General features: G+C 43.8%; 1 protein-coding gene across 2 annotated transcripts; it reads left to right on the top strand.

Moving 5' to 3' along the window:
• Nucleotides 1–16: 16 nt before the first annotated feature.
• On the top strand, nt 17–24,174 carry LOC135400777 (exportin-T-like). 2 transcript variants are annotated; one of them, XM_064632685.1, is made up of 26 exons: nt 17–122; nt 1,120–1,198; nt 1,893–1,975; nt 3,653–3,709; nt 3,785–3,854; nt 4,459–4,677; nt 4,752–4,835; nt 5,329–5,601; nt 5,683–5,762; nt 6,499–6,697; nt 9,532–9,594; nt 10,901–10,972; nt 11,153–11,281; nt 11,643–11,711; nt 11,890–12,009; nt 13,745–13,839; nt 13,937–14,111; nt 14,207–14,349; nt 14,436–14,535; nt 16,764–16,949; nt 17,972–18,179; nt 18,264–18,331; nt 19,085–19,249; nt 23,009–23,056; nt 23,755–23,877; nt 23,958–24,174. In XM_064632685.1, exons 2-26 carry the CDS (start codon nt 1,139–1,141, stop codon nt 23,985–23,987), a joined length of 2,919 nt encoding a protein of 972 aa, XP_064488755.1. In that variant the 5' UTR covers nt 17–122; nt 1,120–1,138; the 3' UTR covers nt 23,988–24,174. The 2 variants fall into 2 exon arrangements, with proteins under 2 accessions (XP_064488755.1, XP_064488756.1); XM_064632686.1 differs by having other exon boundaries at nt 17,990–18,179.
• Nucleotides 24,175–24,655: the final 481 nt, after the last annotated feature.

The following is a 24,655-nucleotide window of genomic DNA, read 5'->3' on the forward strand; positions in this document are numbered from 1 at the left end:
AGAATGATGATGACTGACACCAACGTAACTCGTAACTCCCTCTTGCGATGGTTGTGTGGTCGCGTGTGTTGTTCTCCGGTGAACTGCACGTCAATACACTGTTCATGTCATCAAATATGACGGTCAGTACTTCACTGAACAGTACATAGCAGAGCGGATGTGAAGCGCAACGGCATTACCTAGCAGTTATGCTTTGGTATTCATGGTTGCATGGTTAAGAGTTTGTGTTCGTATGGTTACCAAAATGTGATTGACAGAGCACGAGAGCTATCGGTTTCCTAATAAAACTTGCATAGCATATGTGTGAACTTCTATTGTTTACTTCAATTACACTCCAATCAGTAGTATACTTCTGGTCGTTTAAGTGAGTATGTGTATGTCGAACCGGTGAATGGCTAACCAATGGCTAACACGTGTTCATGTATGGAAATCGGCATTGCTCTGTGCGCACTGCAATAGCGCTTCCTTATGATTTGTTTTGACTTTTTCCTCGAGCATTTCTTATCGTGAAAACGAATAGATATCTCGAGTTTGACTACACACAGCTCAACCGTTATACAGCTTCACAACTCACGCGAATAATACTTGAATACCAAGAGATTATCGGTCAGTAGCGTCGCATTTGGGGAAACACGAACACCGTGTAGTACTCTCCGTTGCTTTGGCAGAATGTGAATTAATGAGGCACTTGGAGGGTATTGCAACTAATAGCGCGTTTGCTGACAGTGTACAAACGCTAAGACGGAAGCGTAAAGCTTTCTCTTCAGGATGTCTTCTGAGTCATGGACGTAGCACTCGTAGATGTGATTTCGGAATGTGAGGTTTTATTTGCCGAAATGGTAGCGACCGAGTCCGACTGAACTTCCATCACAATGGTGTCACGAATAGCCGTAAGCAGTTACTATAAAAATAAAGTTTACTACTGCAGTTGTGCGCCTTGGAATTGGAGGGTAGTGGTCATGGCTGTCAGACGTTTTCTGTAATGACCAGTGGCGACGCAATGTGTAGCTTGCTCTCTGCACTTTCTCCGTGGATTTCGTGCCTACTTTAGAAGTGGTGTTAGCTCTACATGGTGATCGTGTTTCTGTACTCATGTGTGTTATAATCATTTGTTTGCAGGAGGTACAAATGAGCAAAGATGGATGTTGAAGCAATTCAGGGATTCCTCTCTCATGGGGACCAAGGAGCACACAGAAGGGTTAGTACTCTGTTACAGTTAGCCTTTTCTTCCTTCCCTTTGTACATGAGGTTTCTGAAAGTTTTACTTGAGAGTGTGGAGCCCAAAATCGTTTTAACTGCGGGCTTTGGTCAAGTCAGAGAGTTCTCGGGCCTGAGTCCGGCCGAGCCATTGTGAGTCATTCTCACATATTATTTAATCCTCAGCATTTGAAAACGAGGCCTATCCCCTTCTTCCGTCTTCCTGCTAAAGCCCTACAACGTAGGCGTTGTGTTATTCTGGAATTCACCATGTTGAGGACCATGTCTCCGCTGCGGCGTGTACTGCAGGCAACCACGCGAGACTCGATGCCGACGTGTTGTGTTGGTACGCAAGCACAAACTGCATAAAAGGCTGCGCATTGCAGATATGTGTGATTTACGCTGTACTATTAAGTCTCTACTGTATGGATTGAACCTCTTGGACGGTTTGTATTCCAAGTCTGCTTATGCAGCTGCTGGTTGGGCTGAGGTTCCGGCAGCCTGGTCGGGTAAGCCTCCGTGGTGTTGGGTACGGGCCAGGCAGGTAAATTCAAGCCTGTGCAGTGCTGTGCTATGCCCTGGGCAGGAGCTCCACGCAGAGTTACAGTGTGCTAGGTTTAGAAATTATGCTTCAACTCCCATGAGCTACTTGCATCGTTTGACATGCATTTAAGACAAGTCGTTTTTGCTTGCAGGCACTCCAGTATTTCGAGCAGCTGAAGGAATCTTCAAATGGCTGGCAGTTGTCTGTGCAGACATTGCTGGATCCATCTGTTCAGTAAGTCAAGCTCAGCCACGGCGCAACAACAAATATTCGGCAGTTAAAAGTAGTCTCGGTTGGTTGGTTGGTCTCAGTTGATGGCTCATGAATATGTTTATGGCTCTTGGTTAGTCGCACGCCTAGCAAGTTGACCCATCATTCATAGAATATAATTAGGGCCTGACTTTTTAGGGTTATACCCGATTACGCCCAATATTTACCCACCAATTCAAATTAGCAAAAGCAGGGTTTAACCCGATATTTCCCTGAAAACTGCTGAACCAGGGAGGACCCGAAGTCTTCACAACTAACACAGAACTTCTGTTGTAAATGCATAAATATGCTCATACAAGCTGTCAGTACAGAGACCCTGATGCCTGTTAGATGCATGGACTAAATATTGATACTCTGTATCTACTGGTATATTGTGTGTATTATGCCGAATAAACCGAAGATTTATACCTGATTCAATCCAATTCAACCAGAACTGGGTTGAATCAGGTTCAGTTAAACCTGATTACACCCAAATTATTGAAGTAAAATAACCTGATATTTACCCCAGATTTTGCCAAAAAATAAAAAAAACCCAAAAAATCTGGCCCTAAATAACAATACAAATAAAAGAGGAAATCGATGAGCCTCTATGTATCTCATCGCGTATTTTAAAAGTATTTTTAATGCTACAGATGTTTGTATATGCCCAGTGCAACAAAAAATGTGTACAAACATGTCAGTAGTCGAAACAAAATTGCTACTGGTATGGCTTTCATATAAGGGGCACGTAAAAATTTCTCTTTGCAATATAAAAGATGCCATCATAATGGCAGGAACACAAAAGGAACAGGGTTCATCCGTTGTGTCATATGTAATTAAAACATGGAGAAATGTGCCAATTGAGAGTTCCTCTTTCCTTCCTCCAAATCAGCAAAAAACTCAAGCGCACCCAGTTGTCGAAGGAAATATATTGCGCATTTCTTTGTCCACTCAACACCATACGAGGGAAGCTCCAACTTGGCTGCGCCATGTAGAGATACACTTCGCCGAGGCACATATTTTGCAGTAGTGGAAGCTAGAGCTACCTCCCGCTGCAAGCGGAGCAGTACAGGTCAGATCGCAGATGCGTGAGCACAAGACTAAAGCACTGTTGGGACTGTTAAAATAGCGTTGTTGCGTGATCGTGAAGTCCACCTCTTGTATTGTATGTTCTACAATGCTCTTCATGACAAAAACATGATTTCAAGTGGAACAATTCTACTTACAAATTCATACATCATCTCCATCGGCAGATGGGGCATTTTGTCATTCTGACATATTCATTCGTCATGACGTGACATGACACGTTTTGACATGAAGCTTCTCATGTCCGTTATAGATGTTTATATATGTATATACTTATATAAACATCTATATTACGTATACAAATTATACATGTTCATTATAGAGTCTGAATTGAAGCTCTGTATGGGTAGGTTGCAAACAACTATCTGATAAGAGATAAACTGATGTTCTGAGGCTGGAACAACATAGAGGGGACAGATACACACAAAGCCTCAAATTGCCTAAGAAATCAACGATGAAAGAAAGAAAGGTAGAGCCCTGGACCGGCAATCCAGAAGATGTGGGTTCGATCCCTACAGCTGGCTAACCTTTTCAGTGACTTTCATCTTTCATTGTTAACTATCTGATACTTTGCAGGGATGACTCCGTCAAGTTTTTCTGCATCAGTATACTGGAACATTACGTGAAAACAGGGTAAGTGCAGAGCCAGTTGTCGCTGATCAGATGTCTGCTTGAATCATGGCAGCAAAGGTATGTTTCTGTTTGCAGGTATTCTACAGCTGATGAAAGGGTTCAGCAGGCAATGCGGAATTTCATCAGCCAGTGGTTACAGATGAAGGTGGGGATACCATCTATGACCAACTACTTTTGATATTCTTTACTGGAGGTCTGCTTGCAGTGCCGCATTGGGCCTGAGTCTTATAAGTAGAGCCTGAAGTTTTTGGGAAATATTTTTTTCTGAATTTGGGGAGTAAAAATCTGGTAAATATACATGTGCTCTTAATCTCATGCAAATTCGTGTGTAAAAACTTCCAATACGCTAAATTCAGGGAGAAATCTGGCTCAGTTACTCAAACGAACTGAACTGCTTTGGTACAAATGGTGATGTAACTGCATTTGCTGCCAAATAACTTAGTATGTTTTCACACAGACATCTCAGTGAGGGCAATTTCCCGGGAAAAAAGCCATAGCTGGTTATAAGCCATAGCTTGGGTGAGGTGCTTATGTTCTTTGATGATTCAAAGGGGCATGGACATTTTGAACATATACTTTGCTGCCATTTAATATGAACATACTACCTTCAGGAACTGTCATGCAAAATATTTCTGTTGGGAAGTGCAAAGTTCCAGAGGAGGTTGATGCAAACCGAGGGTGTGGAAACGGGTGTTTATGGGGTGTAACCCTAAAACGCAGGCGTTCATGCATTTTGGTCCCGATTACAGGTGTATCACGATGGTCTGGAACCGGTGTTTGTGCGCAACAAGATGGCCCAGCTGGTGTGCAGGGTGTTCCTTTGTGACTACCCTGCGCGGTGGCCGGAGTTTTTCACTCACCTGCTTAGCAGTCTGTCCTTAGGGGCTCCAGCTGTGGATTCCTATCTCCGTACCCTGCTGGCCATCAACGGGGATGTGGCCGACAAAGACATCCCACACACCCCCAAGGTACCAAAATAGGCTACGTCGTCCAGCCTATCCAGTTTCCGCTAACGGGGGGTCCTCCTGTTCTGTATTCGCAGGAGATGGAGCGAAACACGATGTTGAAGGATACGATTCGGGAGAGGCACGTTGTTGACCTGGTCAATTCGTGGTACACTATACTGGTGAGTTCCTCATCATATTTGCTCCTGTTCCGCAGATGTGGCTCTTTGGTGTATACAGACTATATTGGCTGTGTTTAAGGTATTTCAAACTGCATGAAAATTCTGCCTTTGCTGCTTTTGATGGTGTACAGTCGAACCTCGTCAATATTACCACGACTGTTCCTGCAGATATTGGTTACAAAGCAAATTGTCACATTAACAAACATCATATGCACCATAGAAAGCCCTGTGTGGAACAACAACAAAATCTACTACATGAATGGCGATGGGATGAGGTAGTTTCACCGCAACAGTTGCGATACCATACCTCAGTCTGCGTGGAACGCAAGACTTTATAAAAACTGAAAAACAACCTTAAGATATTACGAATTATATTACAGCAATAGGGTAGAGTGGGAAACTGTGGAGCTGTGCAGATAACTTCCCACTTGTATGTCGTATTATATCGTTGTCTATATCAGCCCTTGCATACCATTGTCTCTGTCTGTTTCAGACGAGCAGCTACCAAGGTGCGAATGAAGAATTGACCTGCTTATGCCTCGACGTTATAGGGGCATACGTGGCATGGATTGACATTGGACTCGTTGCCAACGACCGCTTCGTCTCCATCCTCGTTCAGTTCCTCTCGATGCCCTCACTGAGGGAAGCATCATGCGAGTGCATTTATGAGATTGTGGGGAAGGGCATGGACCCTCTATCGAAAGTAAAGCTAATTCAGTCACTCTCTGAGGTGCTGCAGTCGGCAGGGATTCTGGGACTCAGCGAGGTCAGATACTGTCTACATATGTTGTATTGATCGTATTATATTATATTGTGTTTGTAGTTGTGATTCTATTCGATGTTTCAGGTGGATGATGTAGATTTTTCAATTAAGCTTGCAAAGCTTGTCAACAGAATGGGGATCCAGCTGATCACTTGTCTTGAAAAGTAAGGGTTCCTTTTATAGTCCCTTGCAAAGCACCAAGCTAAAGTACCCTGACAACCCTTGGTAGGTGACTGGGTTCAAACTTTGCTCAAAATCTGTATTAATAATTCCGGATATCGTGATTTGAACGTATACACAGCAGTTTCGTCATACTAGCACCAGAAATTCAGACTTGATATCAAGGAAGGGAACCCGAGACAGGGATGAAGAGACGACACAACAAATTCTCAAACACAGCAAAAACTTTCCCTTCCTTGATCACACACCAGCTTGTCAGCGCCTTGTCTCTTCTATCGATCAGACTTGATATATCCATACTTTCAGTTAGTTGAAACAGATTTTCAATTTTTCTTTAGCCCACTATGTTTTCAATGTATTGAAAAGCTTCTTAATTAAGGTGGCACTTTCGATTGATTAACAGCTTTCGTTCCCTTATGAAATGTTGCTATGGGCAGAAAATGGCTTAATCCTTGCCTGTTGGTGGCGTCATCTTTTCAGGCACCCATCTTTGAACAAGGAACTGCTTGCTTTGATTGGCTGTGAAAACTTTGTTTTTAAGTTTCATGTATTGACTACCTATATACCCATCAGCTACCCGTCTACTAAGAGACCATAATTTTGTCTCGCAAAATGTATTAGACGAATTATTGTCGATCCAAGCTCAAGATAGGTCAAACAAAAATCTGTGGTTCCCCGGAGTTTGAATTAACGAACGTTTACTGTACATGCTTTGTACAGATTGCCAAAGAAAGGTGTCGAGAGTGATCATTTATTGGCAAGAAAGGAGCTAGAAGGAAAGGTACCATTGATGCTCCACTTCCTTGGCAATGAAGACGATGATGTTTCTCAGGCTGTTGCCGAGTTTGCTCGGGAATATGTTCAGCTGCTTAAGCAAGAACCTCTCATGTACAGCAACCAAGGGAAAGCAAGTGTGCAGGTGAGACTACATGGAATGTTGCATACACGTGCCACTGTGCACACTCACTGCCAGTAGTGCTTTGAGCTGCATAACACGTATGGCCAGTTATGTTCCTATGAGATGAACCCTATCACACTTACGAGGGGCTTCCAAGTCAAAGTGGGACTTTTAATTTTTCTGGTGTAAAAATGATTATTGCAAATATTTGACTCCAAATATTGAATCAAATAAGGACTTTAAGTGTTCCTGTTTACTGCAACGTGCCCTAAAGCACAGCAAAGGGGCCGCATTCTTAGGCACAGCCTGACCCCTCCCTTCCTTTGATTTACCTGCCTGAACCCTGGCCCGAGAAATGTATAGGCTTCCCGTCCCGGCCCATTGCATCAGGGTGTGCAATTTGACCGTGGCTAACTAACAGAGGGGTAATATAGGGTCGAGTCTGACCTAAGCCCGGCAATGTACCGGTCCGGGCCCGGCGCCATAATGATCAAACCCATAATGGTCGAGCCCAGCCCAGACCCGCAAAAAGAAGGCTTAAGGGGGCCGACCCACGGGCCGGGCTCGGTTTTTGGGGTAAGCTCGAGCCCATGCAGTGCTCTAATGTGCACATACAACCACGTTTTGATAATCTTAGCAATATATAGCTAGGGAGTGACTTTTTCGGGTTAAACCCGATTCCGCCCGGTTATTCCCCCCCAAACTGACCTACGACCAATTCGAGTTAAGCCCGATTTCTCCCCGAATTCCAGTCAATATGAAATCCTCAAGTGACGTTTCTACTGAAGACGAACAAAGGTCGCCACGTGACACATGTAAGAATAGGCCGTGCCCATACACGCATGTGTGTCAACACTGTCTATGCCTTCGGGGATTACCATTGGAAGGTCACGATCCCGCAATAAAAAAATAGAAAAAGAAAAGAGATTAGGAAAGGACTTAATAGACAAGAGGAAAACAAAAACACCCGATAACACCCGAAGGCACAGTTATCGCCCGATTTCTCCCCGAATTACAGACTTAAAAATAGCGCCCGATTTTTACCCCCCAAATCTGAGAAAGGCATTTAACCAGAAAAAGTCACTCCCTATATATAGGGAGGCTCGGATTATGAAAGGGTAAGGAAACGGCTGCGAATCCCACAAGACCATTGACACTGCAACAATTTCAAGTGTAAATTACCTCATTGGAAAGTTCCTCAAGGGCAGAGTGTATTTGATGCAGTGTGACTGTCCCTTTCACATTGTGGACTGACTCTAAGTCATGTGCCACATGCTTAGCCGTCACATCTTGAGCTCGATGGTGGATGCGAGAAGGTAGCAGGTCAGACTCAAAGAGCTATGGTTTGCTCGCAATGTCCGCGTATCGCCCGCAATCATACCTGCCAACTCTCCCGATTCGTCCGGGAGACTCCCGGATTCGGACCGGTTTGTACGATTGTACGGCTCCAGCACGTACGGCCCGAGAAGCAAATCTCCCGGAAAATGCAGTTTCCCTCTCTATATCTCAAACGCCTGCTTTTTCTCTGGGCACACAGACGAAAACGTCAATCCAATACCAGCCCAATTGCCATCGGCATCGCTGCCGCTTCCCGGAGCCTCTGTGTTACGGAGTTCAGGGGTTCTGGTCATGGTTCTAGTTCTAGCACTTCTCGTTTCCGGGCATTTCCTCCATATTTTCGGGCGACAAAGGTGCCTTTGCACTAGCTGTTTCGACCTTGCGTACCTCACAAAGAGAACAGAGACATAGTTTTGTGTCCTCACGTTCTTTTGAGAAAGTGTCATAGCCTTGTCGCAGCTTGACACCCAGATAGTTTCTTGGAGAGGGCAAAGTCTGTTGCTGCAAAACTTGTGCCCGATGAGCCTGCTGGGGTGAAGTGTGCTCCTGTTACATATGCAAGTAAAAGCCACCCGACATCAACTTTCTCCTCCTCTATTCTATTCCTCCCCTATATTCTATTCGTATTCGAAATGTCGAATGTTCGCACAGCCCTAATAAAAAGGTATACTAGCGTTGATACACACAGTAGTAACTGACAAGTGTGTGCTATTACTGATAGGCGGCGCACATGTCGTAGGCCAGTCTAGTGACCGTTAATTAAGATTGCAGACGACAGTGTTAGTACGTGCATGAATAACGTGTGGAGATTAAGTTTCTTGTGAATGAAGCCATCAAACCCGTGTATGTATGCAGAAGACTTCAAGCACAGTTCGAGGATGAGACATTCAGCCGCAGTAAGACGTTTTATTGGTGTAAATATTTCAAAGATGGCCATACGTCTGTCAGTGACTATCTCGGCCATGGTGGCTCCAAGCCCACATCAGTCATTCCTGCGAACATTCAGCGCGTGGAACACCTGAAACAAAAATAATCGACGCATAAGCTGCCGTAAAATTGTGCAAGAGACTAATCTTCCTGTGGGATCGCTGAACACAATCATTAAGAAAAATTTGCATTTTCGAAAGTTACGGCGCATGCTGGGTACCAAGACAGCTTTCAGCTTTTGACCAGCACAGAAGAGTTGAAGTAACAATGTGAAGCAGGCTGTCCTAGGATGGCTCGGGCATACTGACAAATCTTTCTATGCCAAGGCAAATGTAACAGGGGAGTATGCAAAAAAATTCATGCAGTTTCCAGTCCTTGAAATTTGTTCTTTGATTTTATAAACTCAAAAGTCAGCTCTGACTTGAACGCCCCTGATACATTACAAAATTAAATCTGTAATTTTGCAACCTCTACCATGCACGAAAAAGAAAGAAATTAAAGGAATGACCTATTTCACAAGTGCACAGAAGGACTCTGACAAGCTTTAGCCTTATGTTATAGAAATGTGCTCATTCTCACTTTGTTTTCAGGCCCTTTTGTATATAATTATAAACAAATACAAGTATGATGAATCTTATTTATTTGACCGCCAGGTAAGTCATCTTCAGAGATACAGTCAAGCTTGTGTCAAATGTCCCTGCATACAAGGAAGCTTATATTCTAGTATAAAAATGACGAGCTGGTGCAATTAAGCCAGAAACAGGACGTGGGACACAAAATTGCTCTTTAGATCGGATGCTGTACTGCCATGACACTGTGGCATACAAGATATAAGGTTGTGCGAATATCCAAATTTCCGAAAATCTTGTAATGCACACCTGGAGTATAACAAAGTGCGAGAGCATTCCTTCCCTGCACAAGTTCCATACAGGACATTTCTGTAAGGTATTAGTAGAATCTCGATGATACGATCACGGATGATACGAATTTCGGGATGATACGAATTCTTTTCCGGTCCCGGCCGGAATGCCTTTCTTCCCATGTATTCGAGTTCGGATTATACGAACGCGTTATCTTGCCTTTACGGGTGATACGAATGAGCCGAGGATGCGACAGAGGTCGTTCCCCCGTGACGCGAGAGCTCGCGAGTCATGCTGCTCCTTCTTTCGAAAAGGGAGGGCGATCCTCACCACGAACTCCCTTACATCATGTAGCGCAATACAAGCAATGACTTTCGTTTTGGTGGTGGTGGAGGAGATAAGATCAAGGACCCGGAACCTTATCACCTTATCTCTGTTTTGACCTTTTTACCCCCCCCCCCCCCCTCGCAACAATAAACCGCGAAGCTGTGTGACATCGCTCTGGCGGAAAACAGCGACCAGAACACGTGGAAGGAACATATCGGGACAACTTGTGGCAACATTATGCGTCACCATTCCGCAAGTCGGCTTCACCTAACGCCTGCGTGCTTTACGAGAAGCTCGCTTTAGACCACTGTCGCGCGACTCGCGGGTGGAAAGCACGTGCTACGTCTTTTGAATCATCTCGCGTATTTGGGCAGCATTGGCCAAAAACGGAGACACAAAAGCGTTACGACCGACCTCTTTCACTGACAGTAACGGAAAATGAACAGTCACCGTCTATTTTCTTGCCTCAATTTTTATTTTGGTTTAATTCGTTTGATACGAATTTCGGATGATACGAATTTTTTCCGCGACCCCGTGAGATTCGTATCATCGAGATTCTACTGTATCACTGTAGTGGTTTGTATCATGTTGCCATTCTGGAACATCAGTGTCACCTAAAAAGGCTCGTGATATATATTTTGTGATAATAGCCACTAATGGTAGTGCAGCATATTGGTATTTGTCATTGACTTCCTTGTAAGTGGGTTCAACTTAATGAGTATATGGCATCATGTTTATGAAGTGTAACAACATTTACTGGTTTTGAATTCAGGGCGAGGATGAGGCCCTCTTCCTGGAGTACCGGAAGACATTGAAAGTTTTGTTTGACAACGTGGCCCAGTTGGTACTGTATTGTTTCCACCTTGTACTTACTAGTTGCATGCAAGCTGCTGTGTAATTGCTGTAATTGTAAACTGCAATTGATTCCTTTTTTGAACATGAGTGTGTCAGTCTATTAGTAAATAGCAGTGAAGTGTCAACTGATAACGCATTAGAACAACTAGTTTTGTGGTTTGTATTACAGGACAAAGAAGTAACATTATCATGTATGCGTTCCATGATCTGCACAGCCCTGCAGAACTGGAGAAGCTTGCCTTTTCAAGATGTTGAAGTGGCACTATCGTTCCTCTACATGTTGGCAGAAGCCATCCCAGTAAGGATCAGTCATAGGCGTACAGACTTACTGACATCGTGCTACAGAGGGGGAATAATAAGCAGCATTATATGACAGGACAGGCACGGGAACATGCTTCTCATGTTCATAGCACTGAAACGTGTTGCTTTATACATGCCGATGATGTCATTTCTCTGGACACACATCTTTTAGTTGTTCCCAAAGTGACGCAATTCTGTCTGTGCAAGACTCAATCCCGCAGAACTACAGAAATGACATGTTGATTGTCTCAAGACCAGCCCACGTCTTTGCCTTGTGTGATGCAGCATTGTAGTGTATATAACGCACACCAATTTGATTTACTCATATTATTTACTCGTATGCCCCACTCCTTTTGTAGGGTTTTCATTGTAGCCAGATGAATGCAAGTGGTGACAATGTCCCTCCCATGTTTGAAATGCTCAGACTGGTGAGTATGTTTGGTCATGATCAGGCTTCTCTGGGGGAAAAGAAAAGTCATATGTACCTGGCGCATACAACCACAAACTGTGCCAACTATGATACTGACCATCTCTTGCATTGCATTACTGGGAGTACCACAGGGTTGTGCTATCTCATGTACTCTGTTTGTATTGACTCATTTGCAGTTCATGATATCAGGAGTGAGTATGTATGGTCATATAGCTGTGACCTTGCAATACTTTGAGACCATGGTACGGTACGAAAAGTTCTTCAACCAAGAGACTCAGTACATTCCAGAAGCACTTGTGAGTAAATTTCTATATTGATACTTATCAAATCATAAAAATCTTGGTTACCGCACCAAATGAAATTCATGTACAGTTGAACCTCGATATAATGAAACTCAGGGGGGGGGGGGGGGATCGCAATTTTTTTCGTTGTATCGAACATTTCGCTGTATCGAATTGAAGGGCACGAATCACGATCTTCGCGGGTCCGCGCGCTGTACATAAGCATCGATAACTCCCGCTACGATACGGAAAAGTTTTTCTTGAAAAACTACAACAACTCGAAATAAGCACCATAAGCACCATCTACGGCATTTTATTCTTGAGTGAAATAGCCGGTTATTCGTGTCTGCGTCGTGCCTAGAAGATGCACCGTCACGCATTGTTCGTACGCCGCCAAAGCTTACGTAACGTTCTCCATATCGTGTCACGATCCCGCACACGTTCCAAGTACGTCTGTGGCAGTGCGTCTTCCGTAAGGCTCTTCGTTGCTACGACATGTTTGTCCCCGTCAAGAAAATCTGGCTGATTTCGTCACATAGGCTGGCACGCAGATGAAGCGTTTCCCACACGTGTGCGTTGGCGCCTTGCGTCTCGTGTTCTTTTCGTCCTGTACTTGGCTGCAACTGGACAGTTCAAAACCAGCGCAAAAAAGAGAAACCTCAGAAGGGAAATCCCAAACCTGAAAATCCTAAACAATTCTAATTCGAGAACTCGAATATTCGCAGACCCCTAAAAACAAGGGATTCCTTGAAATGCTATGCCAAACGAAAGATTCCACAATTAATTCTAAATTCCGCGAAACCGAGGGCCTTACACGTGACACCACACCACCTGCAGCACCTCCATTGACCGGCATGGCAGTCAATCGCAGTGTAGGGAGAGGGAAATAAATGGTGAGCTGTGCACCTGTCGCCATTGTACCGGAGTCCTCACAATGGGGTGGCCATGCCAAGCGTGCACGGCATCTCAAGAGGGAGAGTGGAATCCACAGCGCACTGCTGTTGCTGTTGTGAGCTGCTGCGTACACAATCACCAGGGATTTTAACGCCAGCATCAGTGGCCTAAAGAATGAGTATTTTTTGCAGCTTTCTCGCTTCCCAATTGGGCCTGTGTTTCTTGTTGGATGTGGACACATATCCACGACCACTAAATTTAGTAAATTCTGAATGGTAAAAATCGTAGCTTTGATCAGCTTACTTCCTAATAATAATCTCGAGATTTCCTGTAGCGCATTTCACGGAAGCGATATTACACATGCTTGTCGTGTAAAGCAGAACAAATGCTTACCAATAAAATGTACAACCAACTGTGAAGATAATGTTTGTGATTTCACCATAGTTTTTCAGAGTGTCAAATGTTGCTAGAAATTTTCGGGTGCCCTGAAAATCCGTGAATTTTGTGAAAATGAAGAGCATGTGAACAATAAGGACTTTACAGTGTTGCACAAAAGGCGTGAGCGTCACCATGAATGGTCATAACATTAGATATCATTGGAAAATTTAATGAAAAATCATTATCAGGTAGCGCAGATATTGTACTGTATAAAAATTCTGTCTGGCTACAGATAATTTCTATTATGAGCTTTGAAAAGATAATATTTTTAAAAATGCACCTTGCAAATGTGTGGGGCCCTTTTTAGAGGCGGTCCCTGGGGTATATACCCCATCTGCCCCTCCACCCCCACCCCCTAAATCCGGCTTTCCGATGTGCAGTATGACTCTAAATTGTATTTACTTCGTTGTTCCACCAGGTTGCTTTCATGGATGAACGTGGTCTGAGAAATCCCAGTCCTAAAGTAAGGAGTCGGGTGTCCTATCTCTTTTCAAGATTTATCAAGAGCCTTCGGTGAGTCCAGTGTTCCAGTTATGTTCCAGTTATGTCTCTCCACCAAAAGAAGCAGTCAGAAGGCCATAACTGAACACCCTATTGCCAATGTCCGCAGGGCTCACCTTCTGAGCTTCACGGAGCACATTTTGAGTCGTCTGGAAGACCTCCTTGCTCTGTGTCCCACAGAAAATGGTCTGGTGCACTCCAGTGCCCTTCTTTCTCCCGATGACCAGCTCTACCTGTTTGAAGCCACAGCAGTTCTGATCATTTCAGACCAGTTCCCGGCAGAGGTCAGTTTGAGGGAAAGAGGACTACATAGTAATGGAAATGAACCGTTTCTGAACTGAAAATGAACTTATTCTATGGGAATGACTTGAACTTGCAGAAGAAGCAGTTGTTGATGAAAGGGCTGCTGATACCTGTAATGAGCAAGTTTGAGTCCTTAGCTCAACAGCTGCCTGTTGAAAGGGACGAACAAAAGCGGAGCAGCATAGTAGAGTGCATGAGTCACGCCATGGCAGTCACCAGGTAATGTCTGGTGTGCATAAATATCTGTTCGAATATGCCCCAGCCCCCATTCAGCTGTTTGTTTAGCTGCACTTCTTCTGTTCCAGTCGGACAAGCAAAGCGTTCTCGAACCACCAGACGATGAAGAGCTGTAATTGTGTCGCAGTGTACCTGGAAGCTCTTCAAGTGTTCCTTCAAGCTCTAGATGTAGGTTGCTTTGCCTTGTGCATCATTCTTAGAGAGTGCTAAACCTGGTAAAACCCCTTTCCTGTTGCTGCCGAATAATATGATATAATATAGTTAGAGCCTGATGTTTCAAGGTGAATTTGCACCCCGAATTGAAGGTTCTCTGTTTAGGGTGAAACCCGATTTTTACCCAGCGAATTGCCCTCACTGAGATGTCTGCAGGAATGCACTCTAACTTGTTGGGCAGAAAATGCAATTGCATCACTATATGTACTAAAGCAGTAGAGTTAGTTTTTTCTTTTCTTCCCCTATTAGAGCCAGATTTCTCCCTGAATTTAGCGTACGGGATGTTTTTTTCACCCAAATTTCCATTAATTTCAAGCGTATGTTTATTTACCCAATTTTTACACCCCGAATTTAGAAAAAATACCCTGTCCCAAAACTTCAGGCTCTCTATATAATGCTTGCTCGTTCACAAAAAAAGCTCAGTGATTGCCATAATCGCATGTCTTTGGTGCTCAAAGAGACAGGATCTTGTGGCCCACAACTGCAGCATATACAGGATGTTTCACCTAATGTGATAAAAAATTCGAACTGGCGACATACTCGCCGGAGGATTGCAGGACTTTCGGCAATTACCTTCCGGAAACTTTTGCCACCTTTGGACAATTTTTAATTGTGGGAAATTTATTTTGTCAATTGAACTTTGAAAATTGCCGAGCGAACCCCACTTTTTTAAAGAGAAATATGAAGTCCTCCAGGGATAACCGCGGACCCAACAAAAACAATGCACAGTATTGCAACAAAAATAGTCGAAAATATTAGTAAAAAATATGCTTTAGCCCCGCCGCTTGATTGTCACAAATAACCGTGCAAAATGTGTGTCTAGGGGAGGAAGTATCCCCGCCTCCATTTGTTTAGCCTTCTTTGTGATAAGACGGTTGTCACCAGCATCAAGGTGAAAGCAAAAGAATGAAAGGTACAAAAAGAGGCGGGAACAATTCCTCCTCTCTGCGCATCTCCTACGCGCTGTTCTTTGCGACAATCAAGCAGGAGGGGCTAAAGCGTCATTTTTACTAATTGTTTTCGACTGTTTCTGTTGCGGTACTATGCATAGTTTTCGTTATATCTGTGGTTATCAGTGGAGGACTTAATATTTCTGTAAAAAAAGGAAGTGGGGTTCCCTTGGCAATTTTCAAAGTTCAATTGAAAAAAATAAATTTCCTTCTATTAAAACTTCTCCGAAGCCTTCCTAAATGACGGCAAAAGTTTCCAGAAGGTAACTGCCGGAAATCCCACAATTCTCCACCGAGTACGTCGCCAGTTAGAATTTCTTATCATGTTAGGTGAAACACCCTGTAGATATAGCATATTGAGTCTTCATATATAATATTGTTAGGAATTTTGACACAAATGAAGCCCAGACAAAAACATGCTGCTGTCAGTTCATCGGTGTTGATGTCTTCTGTGTGCTCGTGAGCTCAGCCGGACTCCCACTGTCGATTATGCAGCACCACTGCTGTAACATTTTAAAGGGACAGTCCGGGACAACCGGAAGTTGATTTTTTCCAACTGCCACGGAGGCTTACATGCTGTGTCGAAAGTTTCAGCTCAGAAAATGGCGTGGTTTTCGAGATATCGAATAAAAAATACTCCTCTGAAGACATCCGGTTTCGTTTTTCTCCCTCGCATACTCCTTGCCCCAAGGATCCTCTATGTACGTCAGCCGTCATGTGAGCATGACGTCCCCAATGGACAAAGTGAAGCGGAGGACTGCGCCGTTGCTGGGAATGCAGAGAGGTGTTTTTGTCTATGAGTGTACTGAACAGAAGGCTGCGTCGTGATACCTGTCTTTACATTGGCGCTACTCTGCATTTTAGTCTACATAACGCGTGATTACTACTCAAAAACATCATAATGGACAAATGCTAGCACGCAACAATCAACTATCGCGGAAGCAGGCATGCGCAAGTCACGTGCGGCATTGCTCTTATGCACGTCACGCGAGAGCTCGCTGCGGCCTTTACTCAGGACCAACTGCGGCATAGAAAAAAATCGATTATAAATCGTGCGATACGATTTCTTCTGAAATATTTTGCACAGTTGTTGTGAGGAGTATTAGAAATCATAAGGCGATATTTCCCAGACCTATGTTTTCGACCGGACTGTCACTTTAAGCCAAGAAAACCTGCATTGGAAAATAAGCCAAGTCTGCAAAACTTGAAACTTGGTAACTTGTGCTCTTCCAGCTTCCCTGTGAGCAAGGGGCGCTCCAGTCGGGAGTTCGGCAGTTTTTGCACCGGCTGGTTGTGTGCTTGGAAGAAGAAGTCCTGCCCCATGTTCCGACAGCCTGTGACCGCCTCCTTCAGTCACCCGACGTGCGCAGCATCCAGGAACTGATCCCATTAATCAACCAGATAGTGTGCAAGTTCAAGGTAGTTTCCTTTTTTGCCACCATATTCGAGAAGAGTGATTTTGTGTATGATTAGACAGGCCTTTTCGGCCATAACTTAAGATTTTTTCACCACTATTTGTGTAAAGGACCAACCGTTGCATTACCCGATAGTTTGTTGTAGGCAGTTCACTTCCTCCCCGATTCCAGTGTATTCTCTATTTTTATTTTGTATGTTCTCCCTGTTTGAATATTGTAATGCAAAATAATGTAGTGTTTGCATCATTTAGTACACAAATATGGGTACCTAAGTTTCTTCATTTTCGGGTTAAAACCGATTTTTCACGATAGTTCCCCCCCCCCCCGAACGAGCTTTCAAGAATACAGGTAAAACCCGATACCTACCCGAAATCCTTGCGGTCCTTCAGCTTGTCGTTCTAGGTAAGCTTTCGGAGAAGTGAGTCATAATATCAGCGAAGAGAGCTATTCGTGACAACCTATTTCTCCTCCTTTTATAATCCCCTCATGCAGGAGTCAAAGACGAGCTTTTTTTGAGCTCCGGCAAGTGTTCGAATACCGCCGTCATTCACTGCCCCAGTTTCGAGCGGAAATATCGAGATTGTTGTTTCTCATGCCTGTGTCACAGCGGTGGCTTGTTCCCTATGCCTTTCGTTTCACCCGAAAACTTCCTGATGACATAACAAACACCAGATCGTAGCGCCCAATTTCTTCTCGAATTCTCGTGTGTGCATAGCACTCGATTCCCCCACCCCCACCCTCCCACCCCCACCCGAATTTGAAAAATCATAAAACCCGAAAATGAAGAACCCTACATATACATGTACCTTTTTGTCTATTTCTTTCTCTTCTTTTTTACTTTTTTTTAAATATTGAGATTGGGATAAAGTTACGTGTATATTAGAAATCTGATGGAAAAATTATTCCTGAGCCAGAATCTACTAAGGCTATGATTGAAAAGAGACATCAGTCATGATCTCCTTTGAAGTCACCCACAGCAGCACCCTTAGGTGATTGGGCAGCAGGCTGCTAACCTTAAGGTCTCAGCTCTCATGGGTGTTTCAGAAAGAGGTGGTGCCTTTCCTGCAACGCATCTTCCTGCCGCTTGTCAAAGTGATCTTTGGTGCCCTCGCGACTCCCATCGACCCAGACGACCAGCAGGCCCAGAGGGACCGGCAGCTCTTGCAAAGAGCGTACTTCCTCTTTGTGGCCGCAATCGTTACAAACAACGTCATCGAAGTCATAGCTTGTCAAGGTATCGCACCAGTCTTTCACTCCCACACCTGTAGGAGAAGACTATATGTGAATGAAAGCAATAAAGCACCCCTCTGCCTCGTAGATGCCCAAAGCCTGGAACAAGTCTTCAACACCATTATCCAGGGAGCTGTAGACTTTCCTGACCCCGTGGTAGGTATTCATGAATTTGGACATTGCTACACTGGGGAACTTGCGCGTCGGTTTCATAAACGTTACCAGCATTCCTGAGTCGCCATTGGAAACCGTGGAATCTCCAAAGAGGGACACTACACTAGGGCACTGCACGGGATCGGGCTTACCCAAAAACCCGCGTAAATCTTTTTTTTTTTTTTTTGCAGGTCTGGGCTGGGCACGGGTTTGACCATTATGGGCTCGGGACCGTACATTGCCGGGCCTCGATGAGACTCAAGCCTGTGTTACCCCTCTGTTAGTTATCCATGGTCAAATTTTGCAGCCTGATACACTGTGCTGGGCCAGGTAGCCTATAAATTTATGGGGCTTAGGCCGGGCTTGGGCCGAGAAATTTGGAATCATTCATCCTTAGACTGGATCCGGGATGGGTAAATAAAAAAAGGGCTGGGCCTGGGCTTAAGAATGTGGCCCGTGCACTGCTATACACTACGCCCTATCTGTCAGCAGGGGCTGACAGTTACGCTCACTTCACGCTTGCAAGACCTACAGTAACGCAGCATCAAATTTGAATTCGGTCCATGTTTAAATACACGTACTGAACGCTTTCTTTGTAGCATGTTACGTTAAAGATATAGAATATTGGAGGGGGGGGAAACGACAGCACGGAGGCCCTGTCATGTCTGGCTGTACGCGTTTGTGTGACTGCATGTCCTGCAGGGTGGGCCATGCATTGCAGGACAGTCCTCTCTGAGAGCTTCTCCGTTTATGCAGGCACAGAGAACGTGCTTCACCATTCTGAAGAAGATGGTAGAACTGTGGGGCGGACCCGAGGCAGAACCACACTTTGTGGATTTCCTGTACAGCTCTATTGTGCCAGTCTGCTTTCATGCTCCTCTTAAGGATTCCTTCGACCTGACTGATGCCCAAACTGTTTTGGTAAGTTTAATTATTAGCATCATACCAGCCAGCAGGACAGAATATTTGGTTATTTCTTAGTGCCCACCAATGGAAATAATCCTTATGAGTGGTGCACTTTAAATGAGAGATAGAAAGAAAATAAACGTAATGGGTAAAAACAGATGACACTCTGAGCCAAAAAAACTATGCTGACCATCGGATAAGTAGCTAAGAAAATATTGTTTCATTACAGTGGATTCCTCTTAAACGGAACTCCAAGGGAATGGAAATATTGTTCCATTTATCGGAAGTTCCATTTAAGCAAAGTACACAGATTTCATGAAATGCAACTTTATGTCAAGATAATCAACTTCCACTACTGTAGGTAGCAAGAAAAAAAAACTAACAGCTGTTCTCTTTGCATTTTTCGATTTGTTTACAAAATATACATGCTTGGAAAAAATTTCATTCGCATCTCAAGCGTCTACAATGAGGTTTAGCTTTCTGTTCAGTCGGGCAGACTGCGCATCCACTTCACGCGTCCAGGTTTCCGATATTACCTGTCGGTATCATGTGGCATCACCCACATCACCCTTCAATGCACGGCCTGCTATGGCGACAGTGTTGACTTTGGCAATCAAATTAGCAGACGTGAATGATAGTCTTCCAGGTTCGGCGGCATCTCGGTACCCCCTCCCCACTTTGTTCCGTTTACCCGAAGTACATAAAGCGGGTTGTTTCAATTATCTGAAGATTTTTATCATTGCATATACAGTCAAACTCCTTTACAACGAAACTCAGGGGACAGCAAAAAAAATTCGCAGTAAAGGTATTTTCGTTAAAAAGGATGTCCATTATTGGACCTATAGGCCCCAGCGGGACCGCAAAAAAAATTTGCTGTAGTGGTATTTTCGTTAAAAAGGTGTTCGCTATAAAGGAGTTTGACTGTATAGGAAACCAACCAAAGGTGCCCTATTGTTCCGTTTATCCGTAATTTCCATTTAACTGAGTTTCATTTAGTGGGATTCCTCTGTATATGCAGACCTTGAAAAATATCAACGTCAGTGTCACAAGCACAATCGTTGAACTCCGCTGTACACGACTCGGTGGACAATGTCGATGACGGCAGAAGGGTAGAATAATATTGCAGAACGTGTGGGCCTGTATGGCACATGTAAATAGATGTCATTCAAAAGATCCGGGCTATTGAGTTTCCTACGAATATTCTTCTGAACATAACATAAATCACGAAACATCCTCCTCAGTGACATTGAACACACATGCATCCTGCGGAGGATGCTATCATACTTATAATAACAAACATTCCTGAAGTATCTATCATACAATATGCCTATGAATTTCTTTTGCATTCTCTCAATTTCTTTAATTTGCGTCATATTCAATGAATTCCACACAACTGAAGTGAATTCTAGTTTACTGCAAACGAGCGCTGTGTACAATGAAATAGCACAAACAGTGTCACGGAATTCCTTTGTAAGTCGGGTGATACATCCAAGAGTAGACATTGCAATGTTGCAGGTAACACTAACATGCTCACAAAAAAACAAGCCACCATCAAAAATCGCACCCAGGTCATGGGTTGCATTAACACGTTCAACAACAGTGCCGTTGACTAAATAGTTATATACAACAAAGTTTTTTATTTTCTGGTGAAGTCATCATTTTCGTTTTAGTGCTATTTTGAACAGGGCAGTTCCTGGCACGCCACTGCACTACTGATTCAACGTCCGATTGTAATAGCACACAATCATCCCATGTAGATACGGAATAACTTGATATCATCGGCAAACAAAAGTATGCTGGAATGTTGCAATGATAGTACAGAATCGTTAATAAAAACTAAAAATAACAAAGGCCCTAGACGGCTGCACTGCGGCACTCCAGATAGCGACATGAAAGGATCAGAGAGGCCGCCAGACACACGTACATTGTTTGTGCGATTAGACAGATAGCTATTGAACCGGTTATAATAGGTGGGTGACATACCGTGTCCAGCTAACTTTTCCAGTAGCATAGGATGATTGACTTTATCGAAACCTTTTGTCAAACCATAGTAAACCATGTCCACCTGCTCACAATTGCCAAGTGAAGGTGTCACCCTATGTGTAAAGGTGCATAAATTTGACTCTACAGATTTGCCTTTGAAGCCATGCTGGCAATCACAAATTTTTGGGCTGAAGTAGGGTGCTAAACGATTATGAGGTACCATTTCAAATATCTTGGCAAGTGAATTTAGTATAGACACTGGACAGTAATTCGTGCCTGGCTTTTTAGGGTTATACCCGACTGTGCCTAGTATTTACCCGCCGATTCAAACGTGAAGAAACAGGGTTTAACCCAGTATTTCCCCAAAAACTGCTGGATCAGGGGGATCCAAAGTTATTACAACTAACACAGAACTTTGGAAACTGTGTTGTAAATGCATAAATACCCCGATACAAATTGTCAAAACACATACCATGCCACCTCTTAGATGCATGGACTAAATGTTGATACTCTGTGTCTATTGGTGTGTCACATGTGTTATGCCGAGTAAACCAAAGATTTATGCCTGATCCAATCCAATTCAACTAGAATTGGGTTGAATCAGGTTCCGTTCAACCCGATTACACCCGAATTCTTGGAGCAAAATATATAACCCGATATTTACCTCCCAATTTTGTTAAAAAATATAACCCAAAAGAGTCAGGCCCTAACAATAACGAGTAACGCTGCTGCAATCCCCACCCTTTAGTATAGAGACAACGAGAGAATGCTTCCACTGTTTGGGAAAAATACCAGACGACAGAGATAGGTTGAAAATGTGACATAGTGGACGAACAAGCAAGTCTTAACAATGAAATCGGGTGCACCGTCTGATGTGGCAGTAAACTTAGGTTTCAGCTTACGTATTGCAGACAACACCTCGTGCTCCTCAACAGGTGTACACGGCAAGAAAATGTCACTTTTTACAAGGGTTGTCTCGTATCAGAGGAGAAGCAGGAAGCAAAGTAATCTGCAAACACATTAGCCACTTCGCACGGATTACCGTATTTAATTGTATAATTTGCACGCTTTTTCCCCAGAAAAAGTTGAGGGGGGGGGGCAAATTGCGCAGCAATGTCCATTAGAATATTCAAATGATGCAAAATTTCCGGTAATACATGTGTAGGCTCTCGGTGGAGCTGATGTTGACGTTATCATTCCATTGCGCAAGTGCGAAATAAGCACGCAAATACCGCACAGCCGCCGACGGTCGGGAGGCAAAATGCCGGCCCGCTACCGCTCATGTACCGGTGAAATATGTCGAGATGCTGCTAGTCGCACTTGACAACCGAAAGAGCGCCATGTTCGCCAACTTTTTCATGTTGCGCAGTGAGGTTTGTCATAGCGTGTTTGTCCAGCGTTTCTTTCCGCGTTTTGTAGTTCGAATGACAGTATCGCCCATCACGTCAGTGAACCATCACCCGAAAGTGTACGCAAATCAAACAAAAGCACCGCAATAACTTCGTTAGCACTGACGGCAATCGCCCCGCTGAGACGTGCGTGCCAGGTATCCGTGCACGAAAATGCTGGTGTGCAAATCATGCGATTCTTGTTTTCTTGTCATTTTTAGTGCTAAACTAGGGGTAAATACGGTATAGAAGAGCTGGCCATTGGAACGCAATGAAGTTGCGTGATGGTCGGGTTGTTAAAGTTGAATATGAATATACTCATGTGTTTTAGGACATCATGGGTATTTAAAGGGGTGTTGTTCAGTTTTGCACACTGCATTTAAGTAAATCCCATCTGTTACAGGCACTGTCTGAGGTTGCTGCCTGTATGCAGACCATTTGGAAGAAACGAGTAAGTTCTGTGAACCACTTGCCAAAAATTGTTAAATAAGACAGAAACTGATGTTCTGAGGCTGGAACAACACAGAGGGGACAGATACAAACAAAGCCTCAAATTGCTTAAGAAATCAACGATGAAAGATGAAAGTCACTGAAAAGGTTAGCCAGCTGTAGGGATCGAACCCACATCTTCTGGATTTCCGGTCCAGGGCTCTACCAATTGAGCTAAGCTAACACGCCTCTCCAGCGACTTTCGGGGTGCGTCATCTGAAGGGACGAGAAATCAGCCACTCACTCTCACTCACCCTCCTTTCACTCTTACATTTTTTGCTCACGCATACACACATTCATAGGACTGAAATCGACGCAAGCAGCACCTGTTGAACAAGAAAGAAACAGATGTTCTGAGTGAAAGGAGGGTGAGTGAGAGTGAGTGGCTGGTTTCTCGTCCCTTCAGATGACGCACCATGAAGGTCGCTGGAGAGGCATGTTAGCTTAGCTCAATTGGTAGAGCCCTGGACCGGAAATCCAGAAGATGTGGGTTCGATCCCTACAGCTGGCTAACCTTTTCAGTGACTTTCATCTTTCATAGTTGTTAAATAACTTTTACTTTATTATTATTTTTAATAACTCATTTTTGTCATTTTTTAAACAATTTAGTCTTTAGGGCATTTCTTGTTCTTTCTGCATGTATAACTAAACTTAATGCAGGGAGAAGAACTCATTACCTACCTCAAGGTGTATCTGCCATCTCTTCGGATGTCGCAACAACAAGTCGAGGCCTACGTTGTCCGTTTACGTTGCGAGCCCAAGGGATTTAGGGATTATATTAAGGTAATCCATCTCTTCAATATTAGCGTTCACAAAATAATGATCTGTTGCACTCGTTGTTAATTGCGTTGTGTACATTTCAGGTACTTTTTAATGAACTACGGTCCTCTTGACAGAGAAGTGTGTGCAGATGACATTATCCAACCTGGTTAAAGAGCACAAGTGCCGGTTGAGCAGTTTCAGACGAGTGTGGTAATGCACTAATCATGTGAAATGTGAACGCGTGTAAAGCAAGCTATATTTTGTACAGGTCGCAACTGCAGAGTAAAATAAAGAAAGCAACGTTGGTATTATGAAAAACCTGTCAGGGTTGTAAACCACCTAACAGGTCTCTTGCGTATAGTCCTCTGATGTCAGTAACAGACCTTTCCACAACCTCACACAGGAGCATCGCCATCTTTTTTTGAAAAATTTGCACCATCGACGTTCCTCGCAAAAACGTACGAGCACGATGATAGTGGGACAGCTCACAGAAATTAAACTTGTTACCACAGGACGAGGGTGCCAAGTTTGACGTTGAGAGGTATGTGAAAGTGCTGTAAAGTTTATCTTTAGACAATTTTTAGTTTTTTGAAGGTCTCTCTGGTAACCTGCTGTTTGGGTACTTTTATGTTTTCTTCCAGTGATGATGATTGTTACCTCATTAACAAATTAACTTAATAGCCGAAATTAAATTACCTAAAGTTTACCTAATTTCTTGCCGCGTGGGACAGGGCATGAGTTTACTATTCCAAAGTGAGGACTAAGATTATGACCAATCACCACCACCCATTCTGCGTGG

This window comes from Ornithodoros turicata, chromosome 7 (assembly GCF_037126465.1).
Source record: "Ornithodoros turicata isolate Travis chromosome 7, ASM3712646v1, whole genome shotgun sequence".
NCBI lineage: Eukaryota > Metazoa > Arthropoda > Arachnida > Ixodida > Argasidae > Ornithodoros > Ornithodoros turicata.

What these genes read in the sequence shown, in the direction of transcription:
- LOC135400777 (XM_064632685.1), top strand. Translation starts at nt 1,139, where the DNA reads ATGGATGTTGAAGCAATTCAGGGATTCCTCTCTCATGGGGACCAAGGA. An exon ending in ATTCGTGGTACACTATACTG is followed by an intron (nt 4,836 to 5,328) that starts GTGAGTTCCTCA and finishes TGTCTGTTTCAG; the next exon opens with ACGAGCAGCTACCAAGGTGC. An exon ending in TGTTTGAAATGCTCAGACTG is followed by an intron (nt 11,712 to 11,889) that starts GTGAGTATGTTT and finishes ACTCATTTGCAG; the next exon opens with TTCATGATATCAGGAGTGAG.